Source organism: Aotus nancymaae, unplaced genomic scaffold, assembly GCF_030222135.1.
Source record: "Aotus nancymaae isolate 86718 unplaced genomic scaffold, 86718_ANA_hifiasm-v0.15.2.pri h1tg000008l, whole genome shotgun sequence".
Taxonomy (NCBI): domain Eukaryota; kingdom Metazoa; phylum Chordata; class Mammalia; order Primates; family Aotidae; genus Aotus; species Aotus nancymaae.
In genome coordinates this window covers 50,485,687-50,502,394 of record NW_026988419.1, presented here as the reverse complement: position 1 = coordinate 50,502,394, position 16,708 = coordinate 50,485,687, and the positions used below count along the sequence as shown (strand labels likewise).

General features: G+C 35.7%; 1 protein-coding gene across 5 annotated transcripts in view; it reads left to right on the top strand.

Moving 5' to 3' along the window:
- Positions 1-15,045, top strand: part of PPP1R1C (protein phosphatase 1 regulatory inhibitor subunit 1C) — a 165,024-nt gene extending 149,979 nt beyond the window's left edge. For 3 of the 5 annotated variants that reach the window (XM_064372847.1, XM_012468603.3, XM_064372848.1), the window contains one exon: positions 5,712-5,991. In XM_064372847.1, the coding sequence (XP_064228917.1) occupies positions 5,712-5,800 (89 nt within the window). In that variant the 3' untranslated portion in view covers positions 5,801-5,991. Of the gene's footprint in view, positions 1-5,711; positions 7,708-14,892 lie in introns of those variants that run through there. The other 2 variants (XM_064372849.1, XM_012468604.3) reach the window with 2 other exon arrangements.
- Positions 15,046-16,708: the final 1,663 nt, after the last annotated feature.

Below are 16,708 nucleotides of genomic sequence, written 5' to 3'. Positions count from 1 at the left end.
ACCTTAGGGGGTCAATACTCAAGGAACCATTAGAAAGCCATCTTTGTAAGGCCACTGAAATCACTCCTTTGTACATAGCGGGATTTCAGAAAACCAACGCCTGTGAAATCTATTTTGCAAATAGTTTTTGCAATAGGCCTCAGGTTTGCCATTTCCCATAAACTAGTGAGCATATTGATTAATAAATGACTGTCCAAGTTACTATCCCTTGAGTTGGAGTTCTTCTTTTCTTATCAGAATTTTCCTAATACATCATTTGTTCTACTGATCCATAGCATTTCTTCACTGAATTAGCTTCATTATAAGCACATCATCACCTTTTGGCCTACATCCCTAGATGATTTGTAGCTGTTTCTCTCTTATGCTCAGCACACAGTGGGGGCTTTATAATATTTAACACATACTGCTTGATGACAATGTCTCATCTCTACAGACTGGACCACAATAGTTTTTCCTGTGTTTCCCAGAGTTCAGTCCCAGGTTTGAGAACAACAGAGAGAAAAGCTGGCTCTTTTTAAATGATCTAAATGCTATTTGTAACTTGTTTTTATTCTGGGAGTGTTCCTGGGCAAGGTCAAATTCTATTATCTTTTTTACTCCAAATTCTATTAAAAAATGATAACAACAATAACAAAAAGATTGAAAAGTTAAAATCTACCAGCTATGTAAAATAATCTGATAAAGAAAAAGACATCATGATACTGAGTCACCATAGTTTCCTCAGATTCTAACTTTCTAAAAAATAAATAATAGTGGAAGATTAGGTCCTGGTGACCCAGGTAAGGAGACGCCAACAGGAGTCAGGGGCCAAAGTTTGTGTCCCAGCTCAGCCAGTAACCACTGTGGGAAATTAAGCAAGTCATTTCACCATCTGAAACTGTTTCTTCATCTTTAAAGAGATTAGAATTCAAATTCACAATTACTTGCAGATCAGAGACCCCTCTGAGATTCCGCTGAAAACTATTGACCTCCTTCCTTGAAAAAGCACAAATACACTATAAATAGAATTCCAAGAGGGCCAGAGCCTCTTTAAAATCCACCCACAGATTCCCTAGAGGACTTTAGAATGATTTACATGGTCTGAAATATGTAGTTGAAAAAATAAAATGAATCCAATTACATTTGCTATTCCCTATGAGAATTAGTTTTAAAATGTGAATTTGGGCCATTATGTCATTTGACATTATAATTACTTTTTTGTAACTTATAATATGCACAATAGAGCTAATTTTTCAATAGTACAGAATATTTCCTTTGTGGATTAATAGCATCCTAGGATCTGCAAGGTTATGAGTTCACCCTCCTACTCAATGCAGGAATCATCTGTAACCTGCCTCAGAGATGAAACTATGGCTTTGACTTGAACATACACAATGATGAGAAGCTCACTCATTTGTTTATTTCTGGGCAAACATAAAGAATATGGGAATTTTCTTTTTTATATTGAGCTATAATCTGCTTATACACATAAATGTCAGCCATTAACCCCATTTCTGCTCTTAGAAGCCACGTAGATTAATTTTATTTCTTTTTCCAGTATTTTAAGAATTCAAAGTCAGCCTCTATTGTCCTCTATTAGTTTCTTCTATGCTAAATATTCCAGTTTCATCTATAATTCCTCCAGAAAAGTGATGTCATAAAACTACTTGTAATCCCAATTCCCCTCTGAATTGGTCCTCTCAAAATGCAGATGATAACTAGGCAGCATATTGCAGGAAAAGTATGACCAACACATGGTTAGAGAGCAGTTCCCTTTCTTATATGGCCAACTTTGCCACTAGGAATACCAACAACACTGCCAGGAGCTCTGTGCCTAGAAACGGGTAGCTCTTATCAGGTCAAGTGAAATTGTGGTCACCTAAAATCCCTAACCATAGTTAACTAAGGTTGCCCTCATACTTTTTTTTTAAGAACTAAATTAACCTTTCTAAAAACAAAAATTCTGTTGAACTCTTCCTTAATTGCTTAGGCCATCATTCCAGCACTTGGAAACCTTTACTTGCTCTGCCACTCATGTCATCTTCTCTTCCAAATTTTGTGTCATCTACAAATATAATGAGCCTCCTATCTTTGGCTTCAAATGAATTGATTAAAAATATTGACCTGTGGTTTGCCAAATATAAAGCCCCCTCTATGGATTCAGTATTCAAAATTCTTCACTCAGTTACTTCACAACTTCATTGAATCCGCATTTAACCATTTGATCTACAGAACAGAGAAGAGAATAAGTATTATAGTCTGCTTGGGATCAACATTTCTTTCTTTTCCTTTTCTTCTTTTATTGTCTACTTTCTTTTCTTCATTCCTGCACATTTTTATATGGCATACCCTTGTCTTCTACATGGTTCCTTTTCCTGTGTGTTCATTTTGCTTCGAAGAAAAGAACCTCCTTTGTGTTTTTTGGGATTCCTTGGCCTTCTGCTCATATGCAGCCGTGGCTGAGTCTGTGCTTGCTCCCAGGGCTGTTTGCTACGTGCCAAGCCTCAAACCCTATGCAGGGGAGGGATTTCCCTGATGCTCATTAGCATCTGGCAGAGGAGGAAGCTCTGCGAATTTCAGCAACACCCCCAGACCAATTCATTTTCCTCCACCTCTAGAATTACATCAAATGTAACCCTCCTCAAAAATCAAATGGGGGTTTAAAGAAAATTAAAACACAAATTATACATGTGTTTTGGGATGCAGGAGAGGTGTGGGGAGAAAGAAATCTATACATAGTCCTCAGCAGACTTCTCACTTTAATCTCAGCATTATTGCATCCATAATCAGATGAATATTGATGACAGAAAAAGAGAAAGATTGCCTTGAAGATTACTTCAAAGCACAAATTAACCCAATTATTCATTATCCAATTGAAAGATGGCATTAGAGTAAACTGCTTTGGGAATCAAAGAATTTGTGGTAGATACTATACTGAATGGCTCTTTGGTAACATGTCACCAGCTCCTGCCTCATCAAAATGTTTCACCTGGAAATAGTAATGTCACAGTTCCACAGGGCTAAGGAAGACCTTCTAACATTTGTCCAAGTGAGTGATTTTACTTTTAAAAAGGTTTGGCTTTTTCATATAACTTTGTGACCATTATTATTATAAAATAAATTGAATGTGGATCAGGGTAAACAAGCAGACCTATTCTCAAGTGTGGAAAGTGGGTGATTAATGGATTAATGAGTTAGACATCTTAATTACTCATTTTTTTCCCTTTACATTTGATCTTCTCATTTAGACAAATCAATGTGAACATTGGATCATTACCTCTTACTTAAAGAACATTATCTTAAACACAGCTTTATTACTCTGTAGTCACCTTGTGGATGAAAAAGATGAGCTCTAGAGTCATTAGAACCTTTGCAAACTTGGCGAGATATAGTCAACCTCAGCTCAGAAAGAAGATTGGCAGGTGACTGAATAATTACTGTGCCTTAATATCTCAGAGGGAACCCCAAGACCTTGATGCCAGGTTAAAACCTGTGATAAATCCTAGAGAATGATAGAAAGTTTGTGTCAGCAGCCAAAAAGCTAAAGGTGAAAATGAATCAGTGTCTCTTAATAATGGAACTTTATGATTTGCTCATTCATACCCTCATTAATTCATTCAGTATATACTGAGGGACTATGATGTGTCAGAACTTCTCTTAGCATCACAATACCTTAATAACATTGTACAAATCATATATCTTCTCTAAGTCTAAATTTTACTATCCAGGTGTTTACCATAAGGAATTCTGAGGTTTAGTGACTCATGCATGTAAGACTCCAGCAGAGTGACTGGTTGGACACTCAATAAACACTCTTCCCTTTCCCTGAGCACTGAGACCTCTTTTTCAAATAATTTATGATCGTATGAAATGAATTCCATGTCTTAGTAAAAAATTTCTCCCTGCAGTCTTAGGTCAAGAAGAATTGTGAGTAATCTGTGTTTGCAGATGAAATTAAAGTATTTAAATATTATTACAACTGATAAAATATTTTTGCAAGATAATCCATAAAGCCCAAGGATGTCATTCTTTGCCAAATAGCACTCTGAGGCTGCTGAAAGCAGTACATGCAAACTTACACATTTCTTGAGACTCTTTGCTTTATAGCAAACATGAGTAATGACTTCCTTTCATTTATCAATTCTTACTGGAGTGTTTTTTAGTAATACTTTAAAAATCTTATAAACCAATTTTATAAAATACAAAAAAATGGTCCAGGCACGGTGGCTCATGCCTGTAATCCCAGCACTTTGAGAGGCTGAGGCGGGCAGATCACCTGAGGTTAGGAGTTCGAGACCAGTCTGACTAACATAGAGAAACCCAGTCTCTACTAAAAAATACAAAATTAGCTGGTTGTGGTGGTGCATGCCTATAATTACAACTACTTGGGAGGCCAAGGCAGGAGAATCGCTTGAACTTGGTAGGTGGAGACTGTGGTGAGTGGAGATCGTGCCATTGTACTCCAGCCTCGGTGACAAGAGCAAAACTCTGTCTCAAAAAAAAAAAGTGTAAAATTTCCCCCACCCACCCCATTAACCATCACTAGATGCATAAAGTTTCAGCTAATGTCTTAACAGAATAAACTCAAGGGAATGAAAGATAATTTTGTAGATTGAGTGTGGTTGTAGTAATTGTCTTCTGATTTATACTCTAAATTTGAAATAATTTTGAAAAACATCTAAAGATAGATTATTGTGGAACTGCCAAAGGCATATGCCAAATTGTTATTTCATTAATTCAATCAATCATTTAGACAATAAATATTAATGAATGCCTACTGTTTGCTAAGCACTGTGCCTGGGACTCTAAAATGAAATTACATATTTTAAACATCAAGGAGTTTTATCAAATGAGAAAGTTATGTAAATAAATACAATTCTATAAGGTAACTGACAATAGATGTTCCAAGAGCAGGGGGGAACATAAGAAAATCTACAGACATGGAGAATTGGAGTACCCATCAGAGAGGAGGCAAGCTGATACCAGAAGGATGAGTGGGAGATTATAAGGTATGTGTGCAGGATAAAGATATCTGGCAGTGAGAACAGGTCAAGGAAAGTATGGAAGCCTGAGGGAGCATGGAGTGGCCAGGGGGAAGAGTAGGTTAGTGCTGTTAAGTGTAAATTACCCTGAAAGCAGGAAAGGCTGGTGAGAAATGGTGGAGAGCCCAGATCATAAAAGCCTTGTGTAGCATGTTTTCCCCACCGTGTAGGCTGTGGGGGAAGTTACTGAAGAATTCTGAATAGAGAAGTTCCATAATCACAATGGTATGTTTAGGTTCTGAAAGGAGATTCACAATATTGTGATTGTTTTGTTGTTTATAAGTTACAGAAATGGCACACACATCCTTTTGTTCCTAGGAGTTTCAATAGTTCTTGTAATAGAATTGAGGGATGCCAAAAGCAATATTTGAACTAAGTGATACATGCGAATTATAATAAGAACCTGTGAGCAGATTTTTAGTTAACAGGTTTTTAATAGGCTGTGATGCAATCTCTAATGGAGAAGCTTTAATTATAAAAGATAGCCCGCCTTTAATGGAAATTCAGCTGGGTGTGTTTTTATTGCTCAGTGAATTAAAAACTTTATATAGCACTACATTGTTAAGATTCTTGGAGAAAAACACATGAACATCAAATGAAAACTTCCCACTCTTTTCTTTATCTCTTGCAGCACAGTAATCTTCCAGCAATGACAATCATTTAAATTTTGCGTAATTTTTATAATTTCAGGGGCTAAGCATCTGAAAGGCCAGAATGAATCAGCATTCCCTGAAGAAGACGAAGGCACCAGTGAAAGAGAGGAGCAGCGGGACCATTAATTAGTGGTCTGCAGCAAGAAGGCTTCTTGGAAATAACTGAACTATTAACTTTTCTGAGTATACTATGGAATTCCACTGCTAGACTTCCAGAAGCATCCTCCATCGCTGCACCCCACACTCATACAGTAGCTATGCACCTTCCGGAAGTCTCCTTGACTGAACTTTAGAACTAAGTACATGTTGTTCCACGTCACTTACAATTAAAGAATAAGCATTCATTTTGCAGTGATTCTTCTTCTTAACTATGTAGAGATTTGCAGACATGTGACTGTTCTAACTTTAATACTGCCAGAGCTTAACCCTTGATGTCCTAATGATAAGGTTTGCATTCTAACAGCACGTGTAAATAACATCACTTAAAGAGTAAAAAATAAATATTAAATAAATTTAGATATGAGTGTGTGTATGTACACGTGTGGCTTTAACTTAAAGAGAAATATCGAATAAAAGTTTTAGCTTAAGATTTACATTTGTCATATTTCTGTATCCAGAATAGAACAGGGTTCATTTTAAAATGATGAATAAATGCCAGTTTTCTTGATTCAATACACAACAATATTAGATACTAAACATCTTTTTCCCAATGACACATTAATGGTTGATTATAAAACTACAGAATTCTCTTCATTTTCTAAGTTGTGAGGTGTATATTTTCCAGCATTTTCTCTAGTTATTAAGAAAGAAAAATGATAAAAAACCATGCCAAATCTTCTTACCTTCTTTTTTATCTATTACTTGAAATTTGGACCATCTATTTCTTATTGCATTTGACAAATAATTAGCGGTGTATAAATCTTCCATATTATAAAGAAGAAATTCCATTAATTCATGCATATAGATGTTTATTCATTAATTCAACAAATATCTTTTATGAGCTTATCCCTAAAAAGATACTCTGCTGGAAATTATAAAAATAAGAGAAAGATACTTTTACCCCTATAGAACTGGCAAAAGAGATAAATCATTAGCATAAAGCAATATTTTATATGACAGTATATATTTATTGAAAATGGCTTTTTCTTAATTTAAAGTTCTGGGCCTTTTGAACAATTTTAATTTTACATAATTTGTGAATGCCAAGTATCTAAACTACAAAATTTCGGGGGGATGGAAGAGTACCCAATTTGGTTCCTATATTAATAGTATTAATGAAATTCAAATGTATCATGGATAAAAAAATGAAAAGATTTTTCAAAAGTTAGTAGAAAAAACAATGAAGGCAGGAAAAAAAATCAAATGTGAAATCCACTGTGGGATCTCAATATCAAGATTTAAATATGTAAAATGATTGTTTTTAATTTTGAATCTGAGTTTTGTAATGTAGAAGTTAAGAGAGTTTTATGGAGTTGTAAGATAATACAGTCAGTTGACAACCATTTTCCTTCGTATTTTTCCTTAATAAGTGTGAAACCCATTGGTAAGCATAACACATGTATAAATGACTATTTTAGTTTCATCTCTCTTCTACTTTTCCTTTCTTCCATCTTTCTTTCTCCCTCCCTCCTTTCCTTCCTTCCTTCCTTCTCTTTCTATCTCCCCTTATCCCTCTCTTTCTCTCTCTTTCTCCACCCCCTTCCAGACTTTTCCTTTGTTAAGCCAAAACTTTCTGAAGTTTCTATACCACCTGCTGTGACTGTATGTTTATTTCCCAAGTTTCTCTCTACTTAAAACCTGATTAAGGCCCTTTATTTATTTATTTATTTGAGACGGAGTTTCACTCTTGTCACCCAGGCTGGAGTGCAATGGCACCATCTCGGCTCACCACAACCTCCACCTCCCAAGTCCAAGCGATTCTCCTGCCTCAGCCTCCTGAGTAGCTGGGATTCAAGTCATGCCCCACCACGCCTGGCTAATTTTTATATTTTTAGTAGAGACGGGGTTTCTCCATGTTGGTCAGGCTGGTCTCGAACTCCCAACCTCAGGTGATCCACTCGCCTAGTTCTCCCAAAGTGCTGGGATTACAGGCATGAGCCACTGCACCTGGCCAAGGCTCTTATTTGTTTTGAGTGATTTTGAATTATTTGTGTTTGGAAAACATCTCAGTGCTCTTGAAAGTATTTGAGACACTCTGAGGAACTAAAACATAATATTGCCCTTCCCTTTCCTTGAACAGATACTTTTAAAATGCTTTTTCAAAAGGATTCAGGCAAACAAAAAGAAACCAAAGCTTTTGCTGATTTTGTAATGGTAGTAAACAGAATAGCTTCTGGACTTTTCTGTTCTGTTCTCCATTGCTAAAAAACATAAAGAAATCCAAATTAAAAGCATAAGTTTTCTTTGGGAAATGTGGTTTCTTCCAAGCTATTCTATTCTCCACTCTGAAAACACAAAGAGATCACAATTAAAAGCTCAAGTTTTCCTTGGGAATTGTGTTGACTTTCTCAGAAATTTGAAGGAAACCAGCTGAGATAATGGCTTTTCACTTTACTTTCCACACAATTATAGTTTACATTTTTTTTTTTTCTAGAAGGCAACTTGGCTTCAGTTTGGCAGAATGGGCAAAGAAACTGACCAAAACAAAACAAAGTGAAACAAAACAGAAACTGTATTTCCCAGACTACATTTATAATACAGTTGTTAGTAGCTGGGCTTTAAGTCATTCTGACTTGGATTCAAATCCAAGCTCTACCAGATTTCAGACTCAGTTTCTTCATTTGTAAAATGAGTACAGTCATACCTAACCTACTGGGTTGTTATGAGACTTAAATGATATAAGACCTATAAAATATTTAGTCAAGCTTAGTGAGCATTTAATAATTGGTGTATATTATTAGAGTTAGAAGGGACTTCAGAGGCCTTCTGTCTTAACCTTATCTAATTCATGATCCTCTTCAACATCATGAACAAGTGCTTAATCACCCCACTTATTCTTGAATAACTCCAGGTCCAAGCCAACCAAAGAGCTTTCTCTGATTGTTCTGTATATTAAACTCTCCCCTTCTACACCCTCTCTGTGTCCATGTGTGCTCATTGTTCAACTCCCACTTATGAGTGAGAACATGCAATATTTGGTTTTCTGTTCCTTTGTTAGTTTGCTGAGAATGATGGTTTCATCCATGTCCCTGCAAAGGACATGAACTCATTCTTTTTATGGCTCCATACTAATCCATGGGGTATATGTGCCACATTTTATTTATCCAGTCTATTGTTGATGGGTATTTCGGTTGCTTCCAAGTCTTTGCTATTGTGAATAGTGCTGCAATAAACATATGTGTGCATGTGTCTATAGTAGAATGATTTATAATCCTTTGGGTATATACCGAGTAATGGGATTCCTGTATCAAATGGTATTTCTAGTTCTAGATCCTTGAAGAATTGCCACACTGTCTTCCACAATGGTTGAACTAGTTTACACTCACACCAACAGTGTAGAAGTATTCCTATGTCTTGACATCTTCTCCAGTATCTGTTTTTTTGTTTTGTTTTTTTTACTTTTTAATGATCACCATTCTGACTGGCATGTCACGGTGTCTCATTGTGGTTTTGATTTGCATTTCTCTCATGATCTGGGATGATGACCTTTTTTTATCATATGTTTGTTGGCCACATAAATGTCTTCTTTTGAAATGTATCTGTTCATATCCTTTATCCACTTTTTCATGATTTTTTTTTCTTGTAAATTTGTTTAAGTTCCTTATAGATTCTGGATATTAGCTTTTCATCAGATGGATAGATTGCAAAAATTTTCTCCCATTCTGTAGATTGCCTGTTCACTCTGATGATAGTTTCTTTTGATGTGCAGAAGCGCTTTAGTTTAATTAGATCCTGTGTGTCAATTTTGGCTTTTGTTACCATTGCTTTTAGTGTTTTAGTCTTGCCTATGCCTATGTCCTGAATGGGATTGCCTAGGTTTTTTTCTAGGTTTTTATTGTTTTAGGTCTTACATTTAAATCTTTAATCCATCTAGAGTTAATTTTTGCATAAGGTGTAAGGAAGGGGTCCAGTTTCAGTTTTCTGCATATCACTAGTTAGTTTTCCCAGCACCATTAATTAAATAAAGAATCCTTTCCCTGTTGCTTGTTTGTCACGTTTGTCAAAGATCAGATGGTTGTAGACGTGTGGTGTTATTTCTGAGATCTCTGTTCTGTTACATTGGTCTATATGTCTATTTTGGTACCAGTACCCGGCTGTTTTGGTTACAGTAGCCTTGTAGTGTAGTTTGAAGTCAATAGTGTGATGGCTCCAGCTTTGTTCTTTTTGTTTAGGATTGTTTTGGCTATACAGGCTCTTTTTTTTTGGTCCCATATGAAATTTAAAGTAGTTTTTCCTAATTCTTTGAAGAAACTCAATGGCAGCTTGATGGGAATAGCATTAAATCTATAAATTACTTTGGGCAGTATGGCCATTTTCATGATATTGATTCTTCCTATCCATGAGCATGGAATATTTTTCAATTTGTTTGTGTCCTCTCTTATTTCCTTGAGCAGTGGTTTATAGTTCTCCTTGAAGAGGTCCTTCATATCCCTTGTAAGCTGTATTCCTAGGTATTTTATTCTCTTTGTAGCAATTGTGAATGGGAGTTCAATCATGATTTGGCTCTCTATTTGTCTATTATTGGTGTATAGGAATGCTTGTGATTTTTGCACATTGATTTTGTGTCCTGAGACTTTGCTAAAGTTGCTAATCAGCTTAAGGAGATTTTGGACTGGGATGATGAGGTTTTCTAAATATACAATCATGTCATCTCCAGAGACAATTTGACTTCCTCTCTTCCTATTTGAATACCTTTTTTCTTTTTCTTGCCTGATGGCCCTGGCCAGAACTTTCAATACTGTGTTGAATAGGAGTGGTGAGAGAGGGCATCTTTGTCTTGTGCTGGTTTTCAAAGGGAATGCTTCAAGTTTTTGCCCATTCAGTATGATATTGGCTGTGAGTTTGTCATAAATAGCTCTTATTATTTTGAGATACGCTCTATCAATACCTTTTTGTTGAGTGTTTTTAGCAAGAAGGGGTGTTTAATTTTTATCAAAGGCTTTTTCTGCATCTATTGAGATAATCATGTGGTTTTTGTCTTTGGTTCTGTTTATGTGATGGATTACATTTACCGATTTGTGTATGTTGAACCAGCCCTGCATCCCAGGGATAAAGCCGACTTGATCGTGGTGGATAAGCTTCTTGATGCGCTGCTGGATTCAGTTTGCCAGTATTCTATTGAGGATTTTCACATCGATATTCACCAGGGATATTGGCTTAAAATTTTCTTTGTGTGTGTGTGTGTGTGTCTCTGCTTTTTGTATCAGAATGATGCTGGCCTCATAAAATGAGTTAGGGAGGAGTTCCTCTTTTTCTATTGTTTGGAATGGTTTTAGAAGGGAAGGTACCAGCTCCTGTTTTACCTCTGTTAGAATCTGGCTGTGAATCCATCTGGTCCTGGGCCTTTTTTGGTTGGTAGACTATTAATTACTGCCTCAATTTCAGCCCTTGTTATTGGTCTATTCAGGGATTCAACTTCTTCCTGGTTTAGTGGGAGGGTGTATGTGTCCAGGAATTTATCCATTTCTCTAGATTGTCTAGTTTATTTGCATAAAGGTGTTTACAGTATTCTCTGATTGTATTTCTGTGGATCAGTGGAGATATCCCCTTTATCTTTTTTTATTGTGTCTATTTGATTCTTCTCCCTTTTTTAAAATTAGTCTGGCTACTGGTCTATCTATTTTGTTAATCCTTTCAAAAAACTAGCTACTGGATTAATTTATTTTTTGAAGGGTTTTTCATGTCTCTATCTCCTTCAGTTCTGCTCTCATCTTAGTTATTTCTTGTCTTCTCCTAGCTTTTGAATTTGTTTGCTCTTGCTTCTCTAGTTCATTTAATTGTGATGTTAGGGTGTTGATTTTAGATCTTTCCCGCTTTCTCATGTGGGCATTTAGGGAAGGACTACTTTTAAATATTGTCATAGCAAACAAGTGTAATATTACAAAGTTAATTTAATTGTGGTACAGATTTACTCATTCATAAATAAACCATGTATATTGCATTATTTTTTTAAAGTCTTTATATGTTTTTTCAGCCACTATTTAAAAGCAAACAGTTTAATTGCAAAATGAATAATAGAAAAAGCATGTCTACTTACATTAAAGTGTTTATATACATATGCAATTTTTAGTATTTGCTTTCTCTGAGTAAGCAGAATGTGGAAAGAAATTCCCTTCCTTATTTTCTAAGTCAGTGATTCCAAAAACCAGTCCTCAAAGCCCCATTAGGTGTATTAACTAATAAGAAATGTCTACGTTGCCGAAATGTCTACATTGCCTAAATGTCTGTTTTGTCTATGTTAACAAAATTAAATTGTTAGATTTTATAACATAATCACATTTTGAAGAACTATATATCAGAAAAAAACTTTATAAAAATCCTGGGGGGGAATGTTCAGTTTCTTTTCTTTTTTTTTTTTTTTTGAGACGGAGTTCCGCTCTTGTTACCCAGGCTGAAGTGCAATGGCGCGATATCGGCTCACGGCAACCTCCGCCTCCTGGGTTTAGGCAATTCTCCTGCCTCAGCCTCCTGAGTAGCTGGGATTTCAGGCACGCGCCACCATGCCCAGCTAATTTTTTGTAATTTTAGTAGAGATGGGGTTTCACCATGTTGACCAGGATGGTCTCGATCTCTTGACCTCGTGATCCGCCCCCCTCGGCCTCCCAAAGTGCTGGGATTATAGGCGTGAGCCACCGCGCCCTGCCATGTTCAGTTTTAAATGACATTTTCAGTAAATAAACATCTCACATAATGTGTGAAATGTAAACATCTAACATAATTCACACAGCAATGGAGCAATGTCCTCTAAATTCTGAAATAATCTACATGAATGATAGGTGCCTGATGACATTTTGTAAAGAGGCTACCACTCAACTGTAGATCTTTCCTTGACATTCATTTTTTGGACACAGACATTGTGTGTAGGGGGTGCAGCCACTTCCCCTACTGAGTGTAATAATAGGCAAGCAGTGGAGACTTGGTCTGTAGAGGGAAGAATAGTATGAGAGTGGATGAGAGAGAAAAGTAGGCAAAGAAGAAAATTTGTAACTTGGAAACAAGGAAAAAATTCTGGATGAAGTAAATTAAAATGATATCGTATTCATCTTTGTTTTTAATTTCTTACTGTACAAACACAACTTAACAGGGTTTTCTCTTTTCTCTGAGTTTCAGTAACAATGAAGCTGATTTGAAGGAATGAACATAGTGAGACTCCCAGGAGTATATAAAATTACCATATTAGAATCCTAAAAGTAACAGAATATTAGAGTATATTCAGCAAATAATTCTTCAGAACAAGTGTTAACTTACAAAGGCAGACGGTTACCAGAAGTCCAGCTAAAGTTTGGTGAAATAAACTCATAAGGTTTGTCAAGGACATTACCATGTCTTTGTTTTCACGAGGTGAGAGCAGCCTAGAGGTGCTAGCATTTTCTGAGCTGGAAAATGAAGCAGAGTTCTGGTCTATGCCCTTCATTTTACAGGCAGGAAAAGTGAGGCCTAGAGAATTTTTCTTCAAATTTACACCCAGAAAGTTCAAAATTGTGTCATGTAGAAAATTATTTGGCAGCAAATAAAAACCAGCAAACAATGGTGTAGATTGTAGAGGTATGTTTATGTCAAGAAATAAAATGTCTAGGACTGGAACGGTGAATCAAGACATCGATAAGAAACAGACAATTGTTATTTTCCTTAATATTCCCAGAGTTGTAAACTCACAGCTCAACCAAGCTGCTGCTCCAGGCATCTGGTTGGGCCAAGTGGAAAGAACAGTTGGAAGAAAAAGGGGAAGAACCTATAGCGAAGAAGAAGACTTTCCAGAAACCCTCAACTAATGTCTCATACGTTAGCCTTTGTCACCAGGCTAGCCCTTAATGCAACGGTGCTGGAGAAAGTAAATATGTGTAACCAGGTGCCTTGCCAAATCCCAGCTAAATTAGCATTCTCATCATGAAAGTCAGCATGGGTGATTGTTGAACGTTCAGCAGTATCTGATTCCCAAATGAACAGAGTTTTGGGATTTTCTTCTTCCTTAAGGCATTTCAAGGAACCACAGACTATTTACACATGTCAAGGAGTTAAAAATATTAACATTCTGTAGATATTTTTGCTAATTAAAAATGCATATATTAAGTAATGTGGCTGGATAGAACCAGTCAGATATTATTAATTAATCTGTGCTGCTTTTCATATGATTATTTGGTGAAGTTTTAAAAGCTATCCTTTACAAACCCAAGACCAAAATTATAGTTCATTATTCAATTAATATGTATGAATAACCATGACATGTTAAACATTGTTTAAGTGCTGGGAATTAAAGGTATCAATAAGATAGTGAGAGTCCTTAAGCTCATGGGTGTATATTTTAATGTTTGAAGACAGTCAAATACATGTAAACTAATAAAGTAATGAAATCATTTCTAATAATGATAAATTTCCAGAAAGAAATAAAACGAGGTAATATTATTGCAAAAGGTAGTGTCTCCTTTTTATTAAAGCTGTGTGACACTGGGCAAGTCCTTTAACCACTCTAGAACTGAGTTTTCTGCGCAGTAAAATGTGGAGAATGATACAATAGAGGATCAGATAATCTTGTCAGGGCCCCTCTGACTCTAAGATCTGTTTCTCCTGTCTAATTTTCTTTCAAGAACTGCAGGCAAGCTGTAAAGGAAAAACGAAGAGATGAGAATAGACAGAAAGCCACAGTATTGTGAGAATATGGGCTCAGAGGAGAAAAGATATCTGTGTGCTTGTATGACAGCCAATAGAACAAAATTGCTTGAGTTAGAAATGCACAAACACATGCATATGTATGTATGTATATAATAAAATAAGCATTGAACCAATTGATTTCTGTCTTTTAAAATTTCCCTTTAGAAAATGACCTAAATGGTGGAGACCGGTTTTTTGTTTGTTGTTTTTGAAATTTAAAAGTTCTTCCAGGATAATTTTCCTCTTACAAATCGCTAATTGGATAATTGACTCTATCCTAGCACACAAGTTCTGTTGCTCCTAAGTGCTGCATACCAGATTTTTCCCTTTACCGAGATTTATATGACATGGTTTCAAATTCTCTGGAAGGTTTCCACTGTGTTCTGAAGTACTTTCTTTTTCTCCTCCAGGTGCGAAATGAGTTGGTAACAACCAGAAGTTGACATGTTAGTGCTGTGCTTCTACTTGAGCTTGGAAAAATCTCAACAGGGAACAAACACCACCACCACCACCACCACCTCCGATTGCATCATGACACCGTGTTGCTTTCTACTGGATTGCCTCCTGAAGCACTTTAGATGTTTTATACATAAGTATTGACATGTTTTTGAGAAGGTGTTTCTTCACTTTACGTTTTTCTAATAATTTATGTTACACCATTTGTCAAGTTCTTCTCTTTGGTTTTAATTTATTTCTCTCTACAACTGAAAAAGGGACCTTGATTTTAGGTAAATTTTAAGTGATTTATTTTTCATTTTCTAATTTTGGAATCTGAGCCTTGTCTTACAACAGGGAGTTTTTCAAACACATTTCCTTCCTTTTCCAGATTCCCCTGTGTTTATTTATTGCGTTGTTTCTCTTTCAAATTCCATTGGTCTTGATTTAATTTAGTCCCACAAATTTTATTGATGGCCTACTACCTGCCAACTACTGAATTAAGCATTGGACTTATAAAAATAGAAAAGCTATTTTATTGTCATTGCCATCCTGCTAGTAAAAATTTGTTCAATTCTTTACAGTTAATTAAGTGGCTTCACCTATGTTTCTCTGCTAATAATAACATTAAATTTGTATGACAGGTAGGATTTATGTCATAGATAAGAAAACGAGAGTCCAAAGAAGATAAATGGCCCCAAATGAACCAATAATCCAACAAACCCTTCCACTAGCTAGCTTCTGATCTGGTTGGGTTGTGATAGACTTTAGGACAAAAAAGCCCATCCTCCTTAGGAACCATAGACTTATGCTTTCTTATACTTCCTTATGTATTGAAACTTCCTGCAATTCAGACATAAATTTAGCATAGGCAGATACTTTTGCTAATAAGGCTAAGGTAGGAAGAAAAACCTGAGTTCTACTTTAATTCTTGGGCATTGGCTTCAAAGTAAGATGGCCTATAAGAAATAAAAGACGTAAATTTGAAACTTTTAAAAAAGTATTTGATTCGTTTAAAAATGTTTCCCATGTTTAAATTTATATTCTTAAAATAACCTTTATCATGTAAAATGAGAGCATTGCTGAGTTCATGACAATCTTAGTATAATCTTTTCTTAAAGAACAAGGCATCAATCTTTAATTTGTTTCCCTTTCTCGATTTCTCATAAGTTGCAAAATAAAAATAATTTCACAAATTGTTTACTGTTATTATCCTCCCTACTTGCCCTAGGACTTAAGTACTAACTTTTACTTCCTACTCCCAGACTTTGTATTGCTAAAGAAATAAAAATAATATGAAAAAGCTTAATCACCCAGACCTACATGTGGAATTATGGATTATGCTGTAGATAATAGACCATTGAAAGGAACAAATACTACTTAATGAGGAGCCAAAGACAACATTCTACCTGCTGCTCTCCTCAAAAGCTGAGGAATGAGTTTAATTGACTTCAAATCGCATTATTCTCAAAAGTATTAAAGGTACAACGTGGCTTTATATGAAGCAAAATAAGGGAACAACAAGAACTTTAAAAAAACGTTTATAGATGGTTGAACATCTCTTTCGTAATTAGAAAAGAATGTTTTTCTTTCTGTATTGTTTACAGAGACCAACATTTTTCAAGGCCTTGTAGTAGATGAGTGAGTTTCCTGTTACATTTCTCCTGCAGCATATATTCTGTGGATGTGTTTTCCTACCCTAATGGGACATACATAATTTGTCACTTGTTTGTTACATTTTCAAGTGTTTTAAATATTACATTGGTCATTTATTTGCTTTTAAGAACACCC